A 17,348-nucleotide genomic window follows, 5' to 3' on the forward strand; every position below is an offset into this window, starting at 1 on the left:
ATAATGAGCTGAGATATACACGATCTCTGTTTGCTGAGTTTTTGGAAATAACTTGATGCTGACGGGTCCATTCACGACGTGGTTATGCTCGGATGCTTAAGTCATTTGTCTCCCAGCCTAACTACTTCCTATTAATGTTGCTTTTGAGCCCACTAAAGAGTATCCCAGGCATAAGCTACAGGCACCCAGCCTTGCTTCTTGGCATCAGTGTACTGTAACATTATTAGTGGAAAAATTGAGCACATAAAGGGCTGGTCTCCCAGTAACCGAATAAATGAGCTAAATAGATTTTCAATAAAAAATCACTTTTATCAAAGTCTAATGTAGTTTGTGAAAGCATTTAATGAGAAAGAATCATAATGAAGGGTTATCAGCTGCTACAAGTGCTGTATAGGAAAATCAGTATAATCAGTATAACATTTGGTTGGGCGGATAACTAAGTATGTGAAATTATTTCAACAAAGAACATGATATCACTGGCGCCAGTGAGTAGTTGTGTGATGTAATATGATTTATGTTTTAGTGACGTTGTTAAATAACACTACTGCTCATATTTGAGGATTTAATCCAGCCACTAACCCTGAACATGAAACTTCAGAATTTAACTTAAGAATGAGACCTTAGATAGTGTGTTGAGAAGAGCTGCACTATTGCTATTTAGCGTCCACCTAGCAGCAAGCAACCCTTTAGAAATTCTTTAAAAAGATGGGTGTGAATCCCAGAGGGATTGTTAACCACTTAGTTGGAGAGGAGTGCCTAAGCAAGTTGGCGAGCGCTACCATCTGTGTTGCCAAGTCCGCGGTTGTTTTTTATGTCGCATGTTGTAGCGACCCCAATAACGTCATATTTAGGCAATGGAATGCGAATTTACCAGGGGAACCCTGACTGAAAGCGTAAATTTTACACCCCAGAACAAGATTTTTAAAGGGTGATTACCCTCGAAACACTGTTGGGCTAGTTTTAAGTAGGATTTGGGATGGTTTTGTTGCGACAACCTGGCAACCCTAGCATGCACCTATACATAAAACAATAATATAGTGCTCCAATCAGTTCTTAAAATAATGACAAAACTTTTTTTAACACTTATGCAAGTGAATCATGCCCACAGCTAAAGTTTAGCTGCTAAACTGTAAACACTTAACAAAACAATTATGGTGGATATGTTAGCCGAGTGCTGATGTGACTAACTGATGAAACAATACAGTTTGAAAAATATGAATAATACCAAAATATGTCTACTGTAATGTCTGTAGAGCGACAGACAAAAGACGCTTCGTGTCTTAACCTTTAATTATAATGGAGAACTAGGGATGGGACGATAACCGGTTTTATTGATAACCGTGATAAAATGTGCTGAAGGTTAGTAATATCGTTTAAAAATGAATTATCATTAAAACCGTGTTTGATTATCGCGGTTTTAATAACTCACTATTAAATCATGTCCAGCCAGCAACAGTCTGACGCAAGCGCAGCGCACAATGTTTTTTTTGTTTTTTTTCGAGAAGGAAATGTCAAAAAAAAAAAAGTCAGTGACTTTTCTATGCTTTTCTATGCTTCTACACTTTTCATTGTAAGGAAGGAAATGCCACAGAATTTAATCTTTCTTTAAATTAAGTGCATAGAGTTGCTTGTTTTATTAGTTGTTTGTTGATTATTAAATATAAAACTTGCTGAAATGTTTTCAGTGTGAGCATCAACTATTTTTGAACACTTTCATCTCGTTTCAACAAAACCGTGATAATATTGATAATCGTGATAATTTTAGTCACTATAATCGTGATATTAAATTTTCATACCGTCCCATCCCTATGGAGAACAGCTGTATCACATGAGCACCAGCCTTTTACTCCCTGCATTAACCTTACAACTACATAAACGGCACTTTCACAAAGATTATAAAGTCTGTCCACTACATTACATTATTTATTATTAAATAAAGTAATTAGAACAATGTCAGAAATAGTGGGTTCATAGTGAATTATCAGAACTACTTCATTAAGACAGTAATATCTTGTGCTTTAGTGCTTTACCTGGAAACCTAAAGCTACACTAGATATAAATTACATATTAACACACACACACACACAAAAAAAACTAGATATTTTGAGCACTTAATTAAAAATGTACACATAACATATCAATTATACTTACAGGTTGTGGTTCAGAGATGCTTGTTGGTCCAAATAAAGAAGATTAGAAGCCAACGAACATAAAAGGCAAGATTAGAGTAGCAGTCCTTAGTAAAAGTATGAGCACATCAAAAGGTTCGAATTGTATTGCTGTGGTATTGTGGAGCAAAGCATCTTCTCGACACAGAGAGAGTTTGTATTTTTTGGGCATGCAGGGATTATGCTAATGTGATACCCAGTAACGTATACAAGTAACAGGTGGAAGATTCGAAAAAATATAACAACTCGCTAAGGTGATTCTGAGTCGACTCTTTCTTTTGAGAAAAAAAATCTCTTTATTTGTCATGCACTTTTATGATTAACAATTTTGCAGACTGTTTACATTGAAGAATAGCTACCTTACAAACGGCAATAGAGATATTTTTCAAATACCCATATGACCTGCTCTTAAAAAAAAATCAAGCTCACCATAGACAAGTAAACAGTCAATGATTAAATAAAAATAAGAAACTAATTACCAGCAATTGGCCATAAAATCTACAGTAGAACAAATAAGAAATGCTACGTACACTGTATAAAGTAATCAAACGTACAGTATAAAACACTGCATATTCTTCACTGTGTAAATTAAGTATATATTTCTCCTTATTAAAGTTACAAAACAATTTAGTCAAGAGCAGTGAGAGAGATGTTTTCTCTTTTGTCTGATTAACATGAATGACAGACATCAAGAAGTTTAGACTGCTGTCACTTTAAGAGCTGCCCAGATCCATTACCGTTACATATGTTTTCTTCCTCAGCGGTTTGCTTTCACTTAAGACCTAATGTGTTTATATCACTGATCTACAAACCCCATTCCAAAAAAGTTGGGACACATTACAGATTGTGAGTAAAAAAGGAATGGAATAATTTACAAATCTCATAAACTTATATTTTATTCACAATAGAATATAGGTAACATAGCAAATGTTTAAAGTGAGACATTTTGAAATGTCATGCCAAATATAGGCTCATTTTGGATTTCATGAGAGCTACACATTCCAAAAAAATTGGGACAGGTAGCAATAAGAGGCCAGACAAGTTAAATGTACATATAAGGAACTGCTGGAGGACCAATTTGCAACTTATTACCGTATTTTCCGGACTGTAAGTCGCACTTTTTTCATAGTTTGGATGGTCCTGCGACTTATAGTCAGGTGCGACTTATTTATGTTTTTTCCTCATGACGTATTTTTGGACTGATGCGACTTATACTCAGGTGCGACTTATAGTCCGAAAAATACGGTAGGTCAATTGGCAACATGATCTCTCAGAGGATCACCAATTCCTCCAATGCTGCGTAAAAAATAGTGGAGCAATATCAGAAAGGAGTTTCTCAGAGAAAAATTGCAAAGAGTTTGAAGTTATCATCACCTACAGTGCATAATATCATCCAAAGGCTCAGAGAATCTGGAACAATCTCTGTGCGTTAGGGTCAAGGCCCGAAAACCATACTGGATACCCGTCATTTTTGGGCCCTTAGACAGCACTGCATCACATACAGGAATGCTACTGTAATGGAAACCACAACATGGGCTCAGGAATACTTCCAGAAAACATTGCCGGTGAACACAATCCACCATGCCATTCGCCGTTGCCTGCTAAAACTCTATAGGTCAAAAAAGAAGCCATATCTAAGCATGATACAGAAGCGCAGGCGTTTTCTCTGGGCCATGGCTCATTTAAAATGGACTGTGGCAAAGTGAAAGCTGTTCTGTGGTCAGATGCATCAAAATTTGAAGTTCTTTTTGGAAAACTGGGACACCATGTCATCGGGACTAAAGAGGACAAGGACAACCCAAGTTGTTATCAGTGCTCAGTTCAGAAGCCTGCATCTCTGATGGTATGGGGTTGCATGAGTGCATGTGGCATGGGTAGATTACACATCTGGAAAGGCACCATCAATGCTGAAAGGTATCTTCAAGTTCTAGAACAACATATGCTCCTATCCAGACGTCGTCTCTTTCAGGGAAGACCTTGAATTTTGAAACATGACAATGCCAGACCACATACTGCATCAATTACAACATCATGGCTGCGTAGAAGAAGGATCCGGGTACTGAAATGGCCAGCCTGCAGTCCAGATCTTTCGCCCATAGAAAACATTTTGCGAATCATAAAGAGGAAAATGCAACAAAGAAGACCTAAGACAGTTGAGCTAAGCCTCTATTAGACAAGAATGGGACAACATTTCTATTCCTAAACTTGAGCAACTTGTCTCCTCGGTCCTCAGACGTTTGCAGACTGTTATAAAAAGAAGAGGGGATGCCACACAGTGGTAAACATGGCCTTGTCCCAACATTTTTTTAGATGTGTTGATGCCATGAAATTTAAAATCAACTTATTTTTCCCTTAAAATGATACATTTTCTCAGTTTAACTATTTGATATGTCATCTGTGTTGTATTGTGAATAAAATGTTGACATTTGAATCTTCCACATCATTGCATTCTGTTTTTATTCACAATTTGTACAGTGTCCCAACTTTTTTTGGAATCGGGTTTGTATAATAGAGATTCAATATATAGATAAGTCAATAGAACTCATTATAAACAGTACTGCTGTCTAAACTGGATGCAGCAAGGCGTGACACTACAAATCCCTGACAGTAAACTGCTGCTGCATTCCGTTTATGACGTGCTGACAGAAATTTCTAATAATGCCGGTGCAACATTGTGATGTAAATCAGCCATCGGCAAAGGATGATGGCATAGTCTATCATTCCAACCCTACTCCTGAGCTCTATGAGGACCATCTTCATGTGTGTGCGTCTCAGACAGCACACAGATGTAGCAAAATTAGTTCTCTTTCGCTGCTGATTTTTTTTTAACAACATACAATCACTTGATTTAAAACCGCAATTCTTATAAACACATACAAATGATAAGATTTCGTGACCATGTAGCACAGCAACTTGATGTGAGCATGTAACTGTGATAGAGACAACAGTCCAAAATCTCTACTGGTTACTGGTATATCGCCCACCCCTACCTGGGGGAACCCATGATTGAACAAAACATCTGGAAATAAAACAAAACAACAGAGTACCAAAATAGTGAAGTAGTCTTCTGATCCCATGTTTATTATTTACATCAATAATCTGACATTAATTTGATCTCGATTAATTTGAAATCAATTAATTAACAGAAGTTATTACACCACATCCAGTGTGATGGTGGTTGTGATACATGTGGTTAGTTTATAATGTAGTTAATTAAACTATATGCATTATATTAGTCAAGCAAACCACAGAACGGCACTATGGCAAGGAAGATCTTAGGAAGTGTAAGAAAAAAAATCTAGTTTATTTTGCTAACTGTCTTCCATTTATCTCCATTTTTTTCTCAATGTAGTTGGAGGGGCGTTTAGATGGGCGATCAGAAGTCTTGCCTGACTCCAGGGAGAAGTTTATGGAGTTTGGGTTTGATTTCTGCTACTGGTCCGTGGATCCATCGGCTCCCAACTATGCGTCACAAGAGGAGGTGAGCTTCCACTCTCATGCATGTTTACTGTATCTGCACTGATGTTGATGTCACTGATGAGCTTGTGTATCTCCTGTGTCCTGGGTGGAGGCTGGTGCATGATAATCAGAGCACTGCAGGATGATAGTGTAATCAACACCTTTGACCCACCAGGATAAAGTCTGAGGAAATATTATCCCTAAGCAGAATCAAAACACTGCTCAGAGCAGAAGATATTACATCATCTCTGTGAAGAGAGTCTGCCCACCCTACATAGCCTTACATTTAGTTTATTTTAACCTATATGTGGGTGTGCAAAGTTGGCCGGACGATTAAGGTCAGAAACATACTCTATAAGTGTGCACATGTAGTTGTGAAGCATTTCCCTGTGTTAAATAAGCTGCCAGCACTTCAGTTTACCGCTGTTCATTCAGCTCTTCAGCTTAATCACATGCAGCTTGTGCACAACAGCAATACACAACATTAATAACTATAATTGGGAATGTCATTATAAAGAGAATATTACCGTAATAAAGAAAGTTGTGAATTATTTGGGATTATTTGCCGTGTTTCAGCATGCTCAGAGTGTGTCCACGACATATCTGACTATTCGGGTTGTAGCGCGAGTGCATAGCAATATTGGAAATAGTCTACTTCTGTTTTAAACCGTGAAGGCGAGCCAGTGGATATCATACAAGCAACGTGCAAACTTTGTGCAAGTCAAACTTATGCTGGTGAAATTCTATCACTGTGCTAGTGAAAGTAAAAACTGACGGTGCTTTCGTCATCTGACGACACATGTTTAGAATGTCATGTAAAATTAATGTAAGTTCAACTTTTTAAAAACATATCTCGAGACTTTATGGTGGGTTTTTGTTCCCCATCCAACTGCATCTCATGTTCTTGTGGTCTCAGGAGAGAAGCCAAACGCTTTTCTTCACCCGAACTGAAATTATGCAGTTCAAATTCAAAATGATATTTTGACAGCCCTATTAAGCATTTTTTTATTTTTTCTAAGGCTGCTTTATGTTTGATTTATGTTGAAGTGTTTAATGCCTTTTAATGATGAGACTTTTTTGGTAAACAGGGTCTCAAAAATTATGTAAAAATGTGGATTTAGATTTATCGGCCAACATATCGGGTATCGGCTTTCATATTTAAAGAATTATCGATTATCAGTATCGGCCAAAATTTTCATATACAGATCCCTACTTTAAATGCTCAAGCTCTTGAAAGTCATGTGGTTTCTGATTGGCTGTCAATGATTTTCATTCATTGGCTAGAAATTTTTTTTTGAAAATGATTTAAATTATATAATTTGTCTGTGCTGTTATCGTATAGTTGAAGGGCTTGAATTTCGGTGTGGGATTGCGGGGATAGCACATAATTCTACTGATTCCTGCAGTTTCCATGCTTGTAATGTGGGAAATTTAAATATTCCCGCTAGGGCTGTAAGATTAATCGAAATCGAATCGAAATCGTGATTTGAGACGTTGCGATTTGCTAATCGCAAAAGCCTGCGATGTCGACGCGATATTACTCTCTTCCTGAGCATATGCATGACTGTCAGCCTTCAGTGACAGTCTTACCAACCAATAAAGTGAGCGCACCTCCGTTCTCCCCAATCAGCTCTGCTCTAGGCAGCTGTGTAAACGCCCACCATTAAAAAAAAAAAAAATAGGCAAATTAAACCTAAAGAAAAACGTTCGTTAACTTAAGCTTTGAAAAGACAGACAACGAACAAAAAATATAATTTACAAGAGCTGCGACACGATGCATATCAAGAGCATCTCTTATTGCATGTTCGCTATTCCCCATTCTGAAGACCGCACACATAGCCTGTGTCTCTGAATGCTTCTCATACTCGCCCCTCTCTTCCCTATGCGGCGTGAATCTCGTGTCATGGGAAAGTCATGGTCCCTTTCTGTGAGCCACCTCACACACAAAGTATGCGCACATAGAGACGCATCTGAGAGCGCACGCCTTTGCGCATAAACAGCCAAATATGTATTTATTTGTGCCAGTGCTTGTCATTAATCTATTCTTATTTTATTACTGTTTACTTGTCTTTTTTAGTTAAAATAAATTCAATTCAGTTTGAAAGTTTTGTTAAGTATCTTCCTCACAATATAAATATGAATCAACAACATTATAAATTTTAAATACACTGGGTGATGAAACATTTTGTTTGTATGATTGTAGTTTAAAAATATGTCTAAAAAAATACCGTTGCTCCCCTCTAGGATTAAAAAATTCCGCCCATAAGAGCCACCTAAAGGGGGAATTCCCCTCATTTCCCAAAACGAAATTCAGGCCCTGAGTTGTGTAGTTGTGGTGTAGATGCTATTCTTATAGAATTATATTGACTATTAAATATGTATAGTTATAGTAACTCTCGTAGTTTTCATGCTTGGTGTGTAAATGGGCCTTAACGCAAACTTTCAAAACTTCTCTTTCTGTTGTGAAGTAGAATTGATAGAATTACAACCAATCATAAGATATTTTGTAGAGTGGGATATTGAAACAATGAGATTTCACTGATTCAACAATAATTTAAACTAATTGAATACTGCTGGCCTGCTGCAAAAACAACAAGTTCTCTCAAACTTCAGACCAACAAGCACGTATCTCATACACATAGTACTCACAGTTAACCAAGTTAGGTTAAACAATTGAGCTATAACTTTCCTTTGTCAGTGAATCTTCTCCTCAGTCACGCCCTGGTGTTCCCTTCAGAGTGTCTTTGTCCACACTGTATGAAAGAGTGAGCTGTGATGGCCCATGCACAGAGTATGGCCTTGTCTCCACAACACTTTTCTTTCTCTTCTCTCACTTCCTCTCTTTCAATTTTGCCCAGTCAGAGCTTTACGGCAGAAGCACAGAGCTTGCATTCCCTGGGCGGCCTGTAGCAAAGTCTGTTCAGAGAGAAAGAAACTGACCTCTTTCTGGAGTCCTGTTGGACGGAGTCCCATCTGAAGCAAAAAAAAAAGTCCAGACAGTCTCATCATCATGGGTGCACTGTGATCAACCTCACAGTGTGTAAAAAAAATATATATATATCTTCTGCTTTATGACTTGATATCCCAAAAAGCACCTTGTGAGCATGATTTTTAATACAAATAGTGTACTAGCTTGCAGAATTGTTCTGTAATTTAGTTTGAAGTTCACATGAAATAATAATTGACTGCTGGCGTTTGTGCATGCTATCAAATCAAGTATGGCATACTTCAAAAGGTGTGTAGCTGTCTACATAAGTGTTCATGTCAAATTTGAAGTGTACTTTAAGCCGTAGTGTACATTACTAGTCTTGTGGTGATCAATTCACCCATGAAAGTTCATTTACAGGTCTTTATAAACTTAAATCAAAATCTGAAACTTGACGCTCTAGACAAACATCCTTGAACCATTTCCGTCAAAAGCAAAAAAACAACAATGGCAGTTCCCTCAGAAACATGTCACAAGTGAAGTAAGTCTTTCATTTCACACAGACTCTAATTTTGTAACAACATTAATAGCTGATGCAAAGTTACCACAGTTTTAGTGTAGTACCAATAACTCTAGAAACTGGGATTTTAAATGAAACTTTGGTTTTTGAATGTAAATATTTGCAAGAGTAAGAGACCACATTACAGACAGGATAAATGCTTTTCTCTATTCAGCTCGCTTGCATATATATTTTTTAATTGAATAGCATTCATTTAATATTAAGTTTGAATCGTTTTATCCAATTTAGTTTAATTGGTTTTTAGTGAAAAGTCTTGTGAAGTCGCACATGTTGCTCCTTAATTGGATCTTCCTGTGAACTGCTGTTCTCTGTGGCTGCAAGCAACAGAATGAGACTGCAACCTCTCCTTCCTGTGGGGTCTCTAGAGGCGCCTCAGTGGAGGAGAAGCCAGCCGTGCTCCTTCTCTCCAACTTCTCCCCCACTGTTTCCCTTTTGAAGCCAGCTGCCCCTCCCTGCACTTCTCTCTGTGCATGTGGGAATATACTTTCGGGTTTTTTTGTTTTTTGTTTTTTTGGTGGCTAAAAGTTTGGTGGTTGTCTTTAGAGAAACATGTCTATCTGTATATGTCCATGTGTGACGAGAAAGCAGAGGGCTGAGAGTAGGATGGAGAGGTTGATCAGGCCTCGGAGCAGAATAGATAAAGATGGGTAATGGAAGCCAGCTGTTGTGAAGGCAAGGTTGGATCACATCCTGAATGCATTACTGGGTATTGGATTAAACAGCATCTAAACCATTGGTAATACATTAAGTGCACACTTTTGTAACAAAATAACAAATTTTTTTTTTCTTGAGTTATTTTTTTTTAGGAACTAGTTGAACCAGTGCACCAAATTGGTTGTTGATTGAATGAATATGAGCTTGCTGTTGATTGTAGGAAAGGGGAAGGGTTTATGCAGACTAAATGATTGGAAGGTCCAGCTAAAAAATAAAATAAAATAAATAAAAACATAATTTCTCACAATGAAATCAAGTTAGAAAATATGTAAGGTGGATTTCTTTTTCATGCAGATTTTTAAGCAAAATGTAAGTGCACTCTGGTAGTAAAAATAAATAGTTTCAAAGGGATAGTTTTTTTACTGCAATAAAAATATTTAAGGCAAGGACAGAGCTATAGGGTTGGCCACCCCACTCACAATTGCTGGTTCTGTATCTCTTTCTCTTGACAAGAAGTGCATTTATGTAATCGCAGAACGTCTTTACGACCACATCAAACAGTAGACGGTTCAGACATGTGCTTCAAATTCACTTCAGCATCAGGTGCGAGTGCGAAAGCGGTGCTGTGCTTGGAGCGTGTGCTGCCACGTGCTGTAGCCTGCATAATTTCATATCAAAGCACGAAATAAACTATGTGCATGCAATGCCGTGGTCAGTTAAGTCATGAAGATAACAAAAAGGCGATTAACCCTCTGGAGTCTAAGGGTATTTTTGGGGCCTGGAGAAGTTTTGTCATGCCCTGACATTTGTGCTTTTTTCAGTTTCTTATAAACATCTAAATGGCTAAAGTCTAATCTCACTGTAATCGGCACAACCTGGGCTATAATAATATGTGTGCAGCATGTATGTACATGATTGTGTTTTTGAGGAAAAAAAAATGTTATGCGTGGTTAGTGAAAAACTTAAAATGTTAAATCACTTGAATAAGGCCATAAAACACATACAGAACATTGGTTCCCGGGACTTTTGAGAACTGGAGCTTGTAGCCTATAATTTTTCTTTCTAAATTATGTGAAAATCATCTTGTTTACTCACTCACAGAAAACAATATATTGATTTAAATTTTCTAAGACACTTTTTGTTTGTAAAAGTCATATGCGAGTAGGCGCCAACTATCATCAATATCATTATGATTTACACCTGAGAAGACAAAGGCCTGCATAATGAGCTGATAATGAGCCTTTCAGTCAGGTCTGAGAGGGAGGAGATACAAGAAAGAATGTGAGGACAAAATAAATGTATATAATTTTATGTTTGTAGTTTATTTAGAATATATTTAATTATCCCACAACATAATTTAATATCCACTTGCGAGTGCAGTTAAACAGTTTATTAGGAAAAATCAAAGCTGACTTTCAAACTGAATTTTTTGCATCATTACTCCAGTCACACAATCCTTCAGAAATCCTTTAAACCAGTGGTTCCCAACCTTTTTCAACTCGCGGCCCACACAACCAAACACATATGTTTGCGCGGCCCACTGCAATAAAATTAACTGAATTTTTTCCTATCGTTGGGTTAATAACTTAGTACTCTAGATTGTTAACTATTTATTGAATGAACTAGGGCTGTGCAATATGAAAAAAAAAACCTATCGTGATTTATTTGATACATTTTGCTATTTCGATTTAAATCATAATTTGACACACACAGATATGCTTTACAGTCATAAATGCATTCAAGATGAATTTTGAAACATATTTCCAAAAGAAAACTAATTAGAGCTTTATCAAAAAGTTGTAACGTTGTAACGTCTCTAGAACAGACATAAGTCAAAATAATCACTATAGTAAAGGTAAACAAAATTTCTAGACTTATGGCAAAAATATATAAATCCCGTGTCCAGAGACTTTTTTTTTTCTTTTTTGCCATGCATTGGTCATAGAGCTCATTAATTGTAACGGTGCCTCAGGTGTTGAAATAGATTTGTTATACATTATACAGGTGCACATGCACTCCGTTTGCAGTGTGTATAATACAGCATGTGTCTGCGTTGGAGAAGCAGCAGCGAGAGTGCGTTAATGTAATGCGAAAGCACATTAAAATAATTCACGAGCACGAATCCCTCTGTTCGCACGCGGATTTCCTTTGTTCTGTCACAAAACCAGGCGTGCTTGCTCAGATACATTCTGCTCTGGCATGGAGAGAGTGTGCGCACTTAAAGGTGCTCTAAGTGATGTCACACATTTTTTAGGCCAAAACATTTTTTGTCACATCCAGCAAACATCTCCTCACTATCCGCTAGCTGCTTGTCCCCTGAACACATAGTAAAAAAACGGGGTCTCTCTAGACACCACAGGCTCCACAAACAACAAGAAAAACAAACTGGGCTCACCCGCACCACAAAACATAACAAACTGTTCCAGCCAATAACCGTCAAGAAAGATTTGGGGGGTTAGTGCGTGGATGAGGAGGAGGGAGGGTCTAGCTAGCCTCCGTTTTGTTTGACAACAATTTGAACGTCAACAAGAAGTTACGACTCCTGGCATCGCTTAGAGCACCTGTCTCCTCTCACTTAAACTGCGTCCTGTGCACTCAACTCTCTCTATGCTCATGTGCTAGATATTAATTATTTTCGCACGTTTTTATTTCTAGCTTTTTATCGCGTGCAGTGTGAACGCTCTGATCCGTTAACATGGGCTCGGAAAAAAGGCGCATCACAGACAGTGTGTGAACCTGGAGTAGGCATATGCTCAGTCTGTTCTGTTCTCGCGCTAGGCGCTGCATTCTGATTGGATCGGATAGCATACTACAGGAGGTCAGGGCCGCGGAAACGCTCACGCTCGTGCACGCTCAAATCGTGATTTTATGATGATTTCTATTAATCGCACAGCCCTAGAATGAACTGGCAACAAACAGAAAATAAAATATGAAATTATGTTATTATGTTATGACTTAGACATTTTTACATAGATTAACAATATTATTATTTCTTTTAATAGTAATTGGCAGCCCACCTGCAATACCACCGCAACCCACTAGGGGGCCGCGGACCACAGGTTGAAAACCACTGCTTTGAACAATCTGATTTTCTACAACAAAAAAAAACAACAACAACATTTATTATTATTATTATTATTATTCAAAACTATTTAGAATTTTGCTTAATGAATTTTTCTCTAGATTTCTCTGTGAATTTTACTTCTATCTCAAAATAACCACCAAATATGAAATCCTGAGACTCAGACCTTTCCAATGATATGTTTGTTGCCAAGATTATAAAAAGTTTTGGTTCTAGAAGACCGTAATGCATTATGTTTTATGACACTTGACCCTGTCCACTAAGGGGGAGGTGACCGCCATTAGATTTTAAAGTACCATTTCCATGGTAGAGCAATGTCCGATTTCAAAATGGTTTTCACAGGATAAATCTTGGGCTTCTAAGCTTTCAAATGATATATGATTTCTGATGATTACTAAAAGATTTTATAGAGAAAAAGACAACAACAAAAAAGAGTGCCAAGAGTGCCAAGCGTCCCACAGGTGGGACGGTGACAGTTATGGGGTTTGAAAATACAAATTCTTGTAGGAAAACAGGTTTTAAAAAGCCATTTGAGAACACAAGTGCTTAAACATCCATTTCATCAAAACATCAAAGTTTCTCTAATAATATACAGAACTAGAAGAAAGGTAGATGAGTGGTATAAAAGAGGTAAAATGTAACTGAGGGGGAAAGAAAAAGGCATGAATTGGGGAAAAATGAGGAGTGGCAGGCAAAATAACGGCTCATCAATTACTTTAAAGATTGTAAGTGTTCTCTATATAAACAAGTAAATGTAGCTTTCTGACCTTTGAATGATTTGCACAATACATGGTCATTGACAGTGTTGGGGAGTAACTAGTTACATGTAACGGCGTTACGTAATTTAACTACAAAATTATTGTAACTGTAATTAGTTACAGTTACTACGAAAAAATGAGTAATTAAATTACAGTTACTTATGAAATTTTTAACGATTACAAAGGGGATTACATTTGAATATTTACGCATCCACATACAGATTTAACTGATTTATTTCCCAAATTGCACTGACTATTCTGAGACATACGCCCTAATAATTTCCGGGATGCGGAAACACAGTCTGGTTCGTAGAATCCAGTCATAAAAACGGAATGCTTGACGCGGACGGAATATGCCACATTTTGGATGACTAAATCAAAAGTAGGTCAGTACACTTGAATCAAAACATGACATGGAATAGTGTCTGTGAATATTAAGCCCCAAAAATGCAATATATGACTTCCACATTCTGCGTGTCTGTGGAAATCAGGCGCGGACTGGACACCGGGAGAACCGGGACAATTCCCGGTGGCCTGGCAGCCGATTTTGCCCCACTATTTAATATCATTATTGTATAATTGCCTGCCGAATGTACTAAAGCGATCATTTGCGAATCCGCCATTTGATAATTAAATCTCTAATAAATCATGAATTGTTAATCATGACTCACGCGCTCTCCGCGCCTCCGCCAAACGGTTTGGATCAGACTCCGAGTAATCAATGCGAGAGAGAGAGAGAGAGAGAGAGAGAGAGAGAGAGAGAGAGAGAGAGAGAGAGAGAGAGAGAGAGAGAGAGAGAGAGAGAAAGAAAGAAAGAATAGAGTGGACAGCTGGAGCAGAGAAGCAGAACTACTGTTCAGGGTTTCAGGTCAGTTTCATCTGTAAAGATGCTTTTTTGTCTTTGTTTTTTTCTTTATTTAATCAAGCAGCAGCACGTTGCTCATCAGTCATCACTCAAAATACTATATAAAGGACACCATTATTATCTGTTGTAATGTTACAGTAGTAATTTAGCTGAAAAAAATTCAGATTTTTTTTATAGGTTTAGGGGGAGCTACGACAGACAACAACACAACCCTTACGAAAATTAACGTTTTAATATTTAACTATAAATCCAGAGAAAATGGTTACTATTGTTTAACTGTGATAACCAAAAATGTAAAATTATTTTACAAATGTATTTATTTAAAAATAAATACAAATCCATTTGCAAAAAAAAAAAAAAAAAAAAAATTACTCATGGTTATTTTACTTTTATATAGGCTAATAAAAGCATGGTTAATTTTTGTAAGGGAAGAATATGGATTATATATAGGATTTTTCTATAAAGATATTGTAGTATTGTAGAGAGTATTGTATTGTAAAGTATAGTTTTGTTTAATCTTGAGTATTAAAGTCATGAGAGAGATGCATAACAGGGCAAAATAAAAAGACTGAAGAGAAAAATGGAAGTGAAGGTGCAGTTCAGGAGAGAACTTTTAATTATTTTGCATGTCCCCAAATTAAAGATTTAAAATAGATAAAAAATAGTTTTGTCCATGAATTTGTTTGTATGAGTTTGAATTTTCCAGTCAATGTAAATTAATGGCAAAGACATGGCTTCATTTACTACACATAGGCCTGCTGAAGCTCGTGGTGTTTTCAACCTCTGCTGCCTCAATATAGGAGTACACGAGCACATAAACATAATTTCTAGAACTGCTCTGTGTCACTTCATGTGCATTTTACTTATTTTGAGTTTTGAAAACTATCATCATATACAAAGAGACAGCAGTTTAAAAGAAACACCAATGTTTAGGATTTTATTACACAGAATACGTCACATGCTTATTAGATAACTGTATTTAAGTTGATGTATATGCTTTTATTTATTATTCTTTAATTTTCACAAATTTACAAAAGTAATCAAAAAGTACTCAAAAGTAATTAGTTACATTACTTTAATAAAGTAATTGAAAAAGTTACACTACTATTACATTTTAAACAGGGTAACTTGTAATCTGTAACCTATTACATTTCCAAAGTAACCTTCCCAACACTGGTCATTGACTGTGTTGAATAATACTCACGTTGTAAACTCTCACTAAAAGCAATAAGAACACACAAGTGAAATTGGTCTATTTCCAATAAATGCTCAAAGTTTTTTCCTGACAGTAAACACTTGACCAACATTCAGCATTAGAGATTTCAGATAAAGAAAAAAATAAATATATATATATTTTTTTATATTTTGTTATATTTGTACATGATATTATTGATGGCATGTTTAGGCACACTATATAGTATAGTACTTTGACTGACAGTCAAAAAAGCATTTTAGTATAATTTATTACTGATTCTGGGATAAAATAATAATAATAATAAATATATTGTAATAGTTAAGCTGATTGACTTTTTCCCTACACATACTGCTCTACAATGAATTCACTATCATCAGTACATTAACAAGATTTAAATATTCTCTTACATCACACATCTTGATTATCTCAGAAGTCTCCTCTGAAAGGAAGCGCAGAAGGCCAAGTAAGGCAGCTTTTCTTCTGTTCCAATTTGTGTCCTACAGTACATACAATTATAAACAAGACTGAGTGACTCCAATATATAAATTAGAAAACTTATATAAGTGCAAATTGATCAAATTGAGTTCATTTTTATTCATACCTCCTTTTCAAGGCACTGAATAACTGCTAAGGCTCAAGCTCCTGCTTGATGATACAGCTGCTTTGTACAGCTCTAAAAGACACCAAGGCATCTAGTCCATCCAAGAAATACTGCAGACGATCAGTGGTGAACTCTGTGCTTATCTGAAACAGACACAAGACAGGAGGAAAAATGGAGCCAAAGAGACTAGTAGTGGGCAGCAATTACAGATGAAAAATAATCACATATGTAAATCACATGCCATCTTATAACATAAATGATTAAGAAGATCATGTATAAAGGTCATGACACAAGTAATAAAATCAAGAATAAAGAATGATTAAAAAATGAGCAAGTTCACAATTACCTTATTGTAAAATGAACGTCCTTCACACAGCTTCTTGAAAACTTTGTAGGGTGACACTTTATATCTTGAGGTGACAATAACTTTGAAGAGGATTCAACAGCTGTAACGGTGCAGAAAAGCAGTAGCATATCAGTAAAACAATATAGACTAAGCATATGAAATTGTACAAAAAGAACTGTATGGTCTGCATTAAATATGTTGTGTGACTGCATTAGGCATGCAACAAATATACAAGTTAAACAGCAAAAGATAATAATATCAGTAAGGATGTGTTAACTGTACGTAATCGTACATCGTAACAAGACGTAAACGTCATCGTAACAAGAATGTCCTTAAAATCAGCTTCTTGAAAACTCTGCAGGGTGACAACCTTATATCTTGAGGTGACAATAACTTGGAAGAGGAAGAGCTGTAATGGAGTGAAAAAGCAGTAGCATATCAGTAGAAGCAATACAAACTAAGCATATGAAATTGTGCTATAAAAAAATTAGTAGACAAACAGCTGTCAGAAACGTTTAAAAGTAACTTTAAAGTAAATACAAGCGTAAAATTAGGGGAAAACCCTGCGTCCTTACATTGCCCCAGTCAAGCGAGTCTTCATCTGTGAACATCCGGTCAAGACAGCCGCTGCCTGGATTTGAACATTTGTTCTGTAATGGTTTTCAAAACCGTCCTGGCGCAGCCCAGCACTTTCTTCCTCATCTTACACTCCCG

General features: G+C 36.7%; 1 protein-coding gene across 1 annotated transcript in view; it reads left to right on the forward strand.

Moving 5' to 3' along the window:
* LOC132113387 (stAR-related lipid transfer protein 9-like) overlaps nucleotides 1-17,348 on the forward strand; it is a 52,215-nt gene that overhangs the window by 7,802 nt on the left and 27,065 nt on the right. Inside the window, exon 3 of the mRNA XM_059521170.1 lies at nucleotides 5,521-5,649. Coding sequence (XP_059377153.1) covers nucleotides 5,521-5,649 — 129 coding nt within the window. The remainder of the gene's footprint in view (nucleotides 1-5,520; nucleotides 5,650-17,348) is intronic.

Source organism: Carassius carassius, chromosome 32 (genome assembly GCF_963082965.1).
Source record: "Carassius carassius chromosome 32, fCarCar2.1, whole genome shotgun sequence".
NCBI lineage: Eukaryota > Metazoa > Chordata > Actinopteri > Cypriniformes > Cyprinidae > Carassius > Carassius carassius.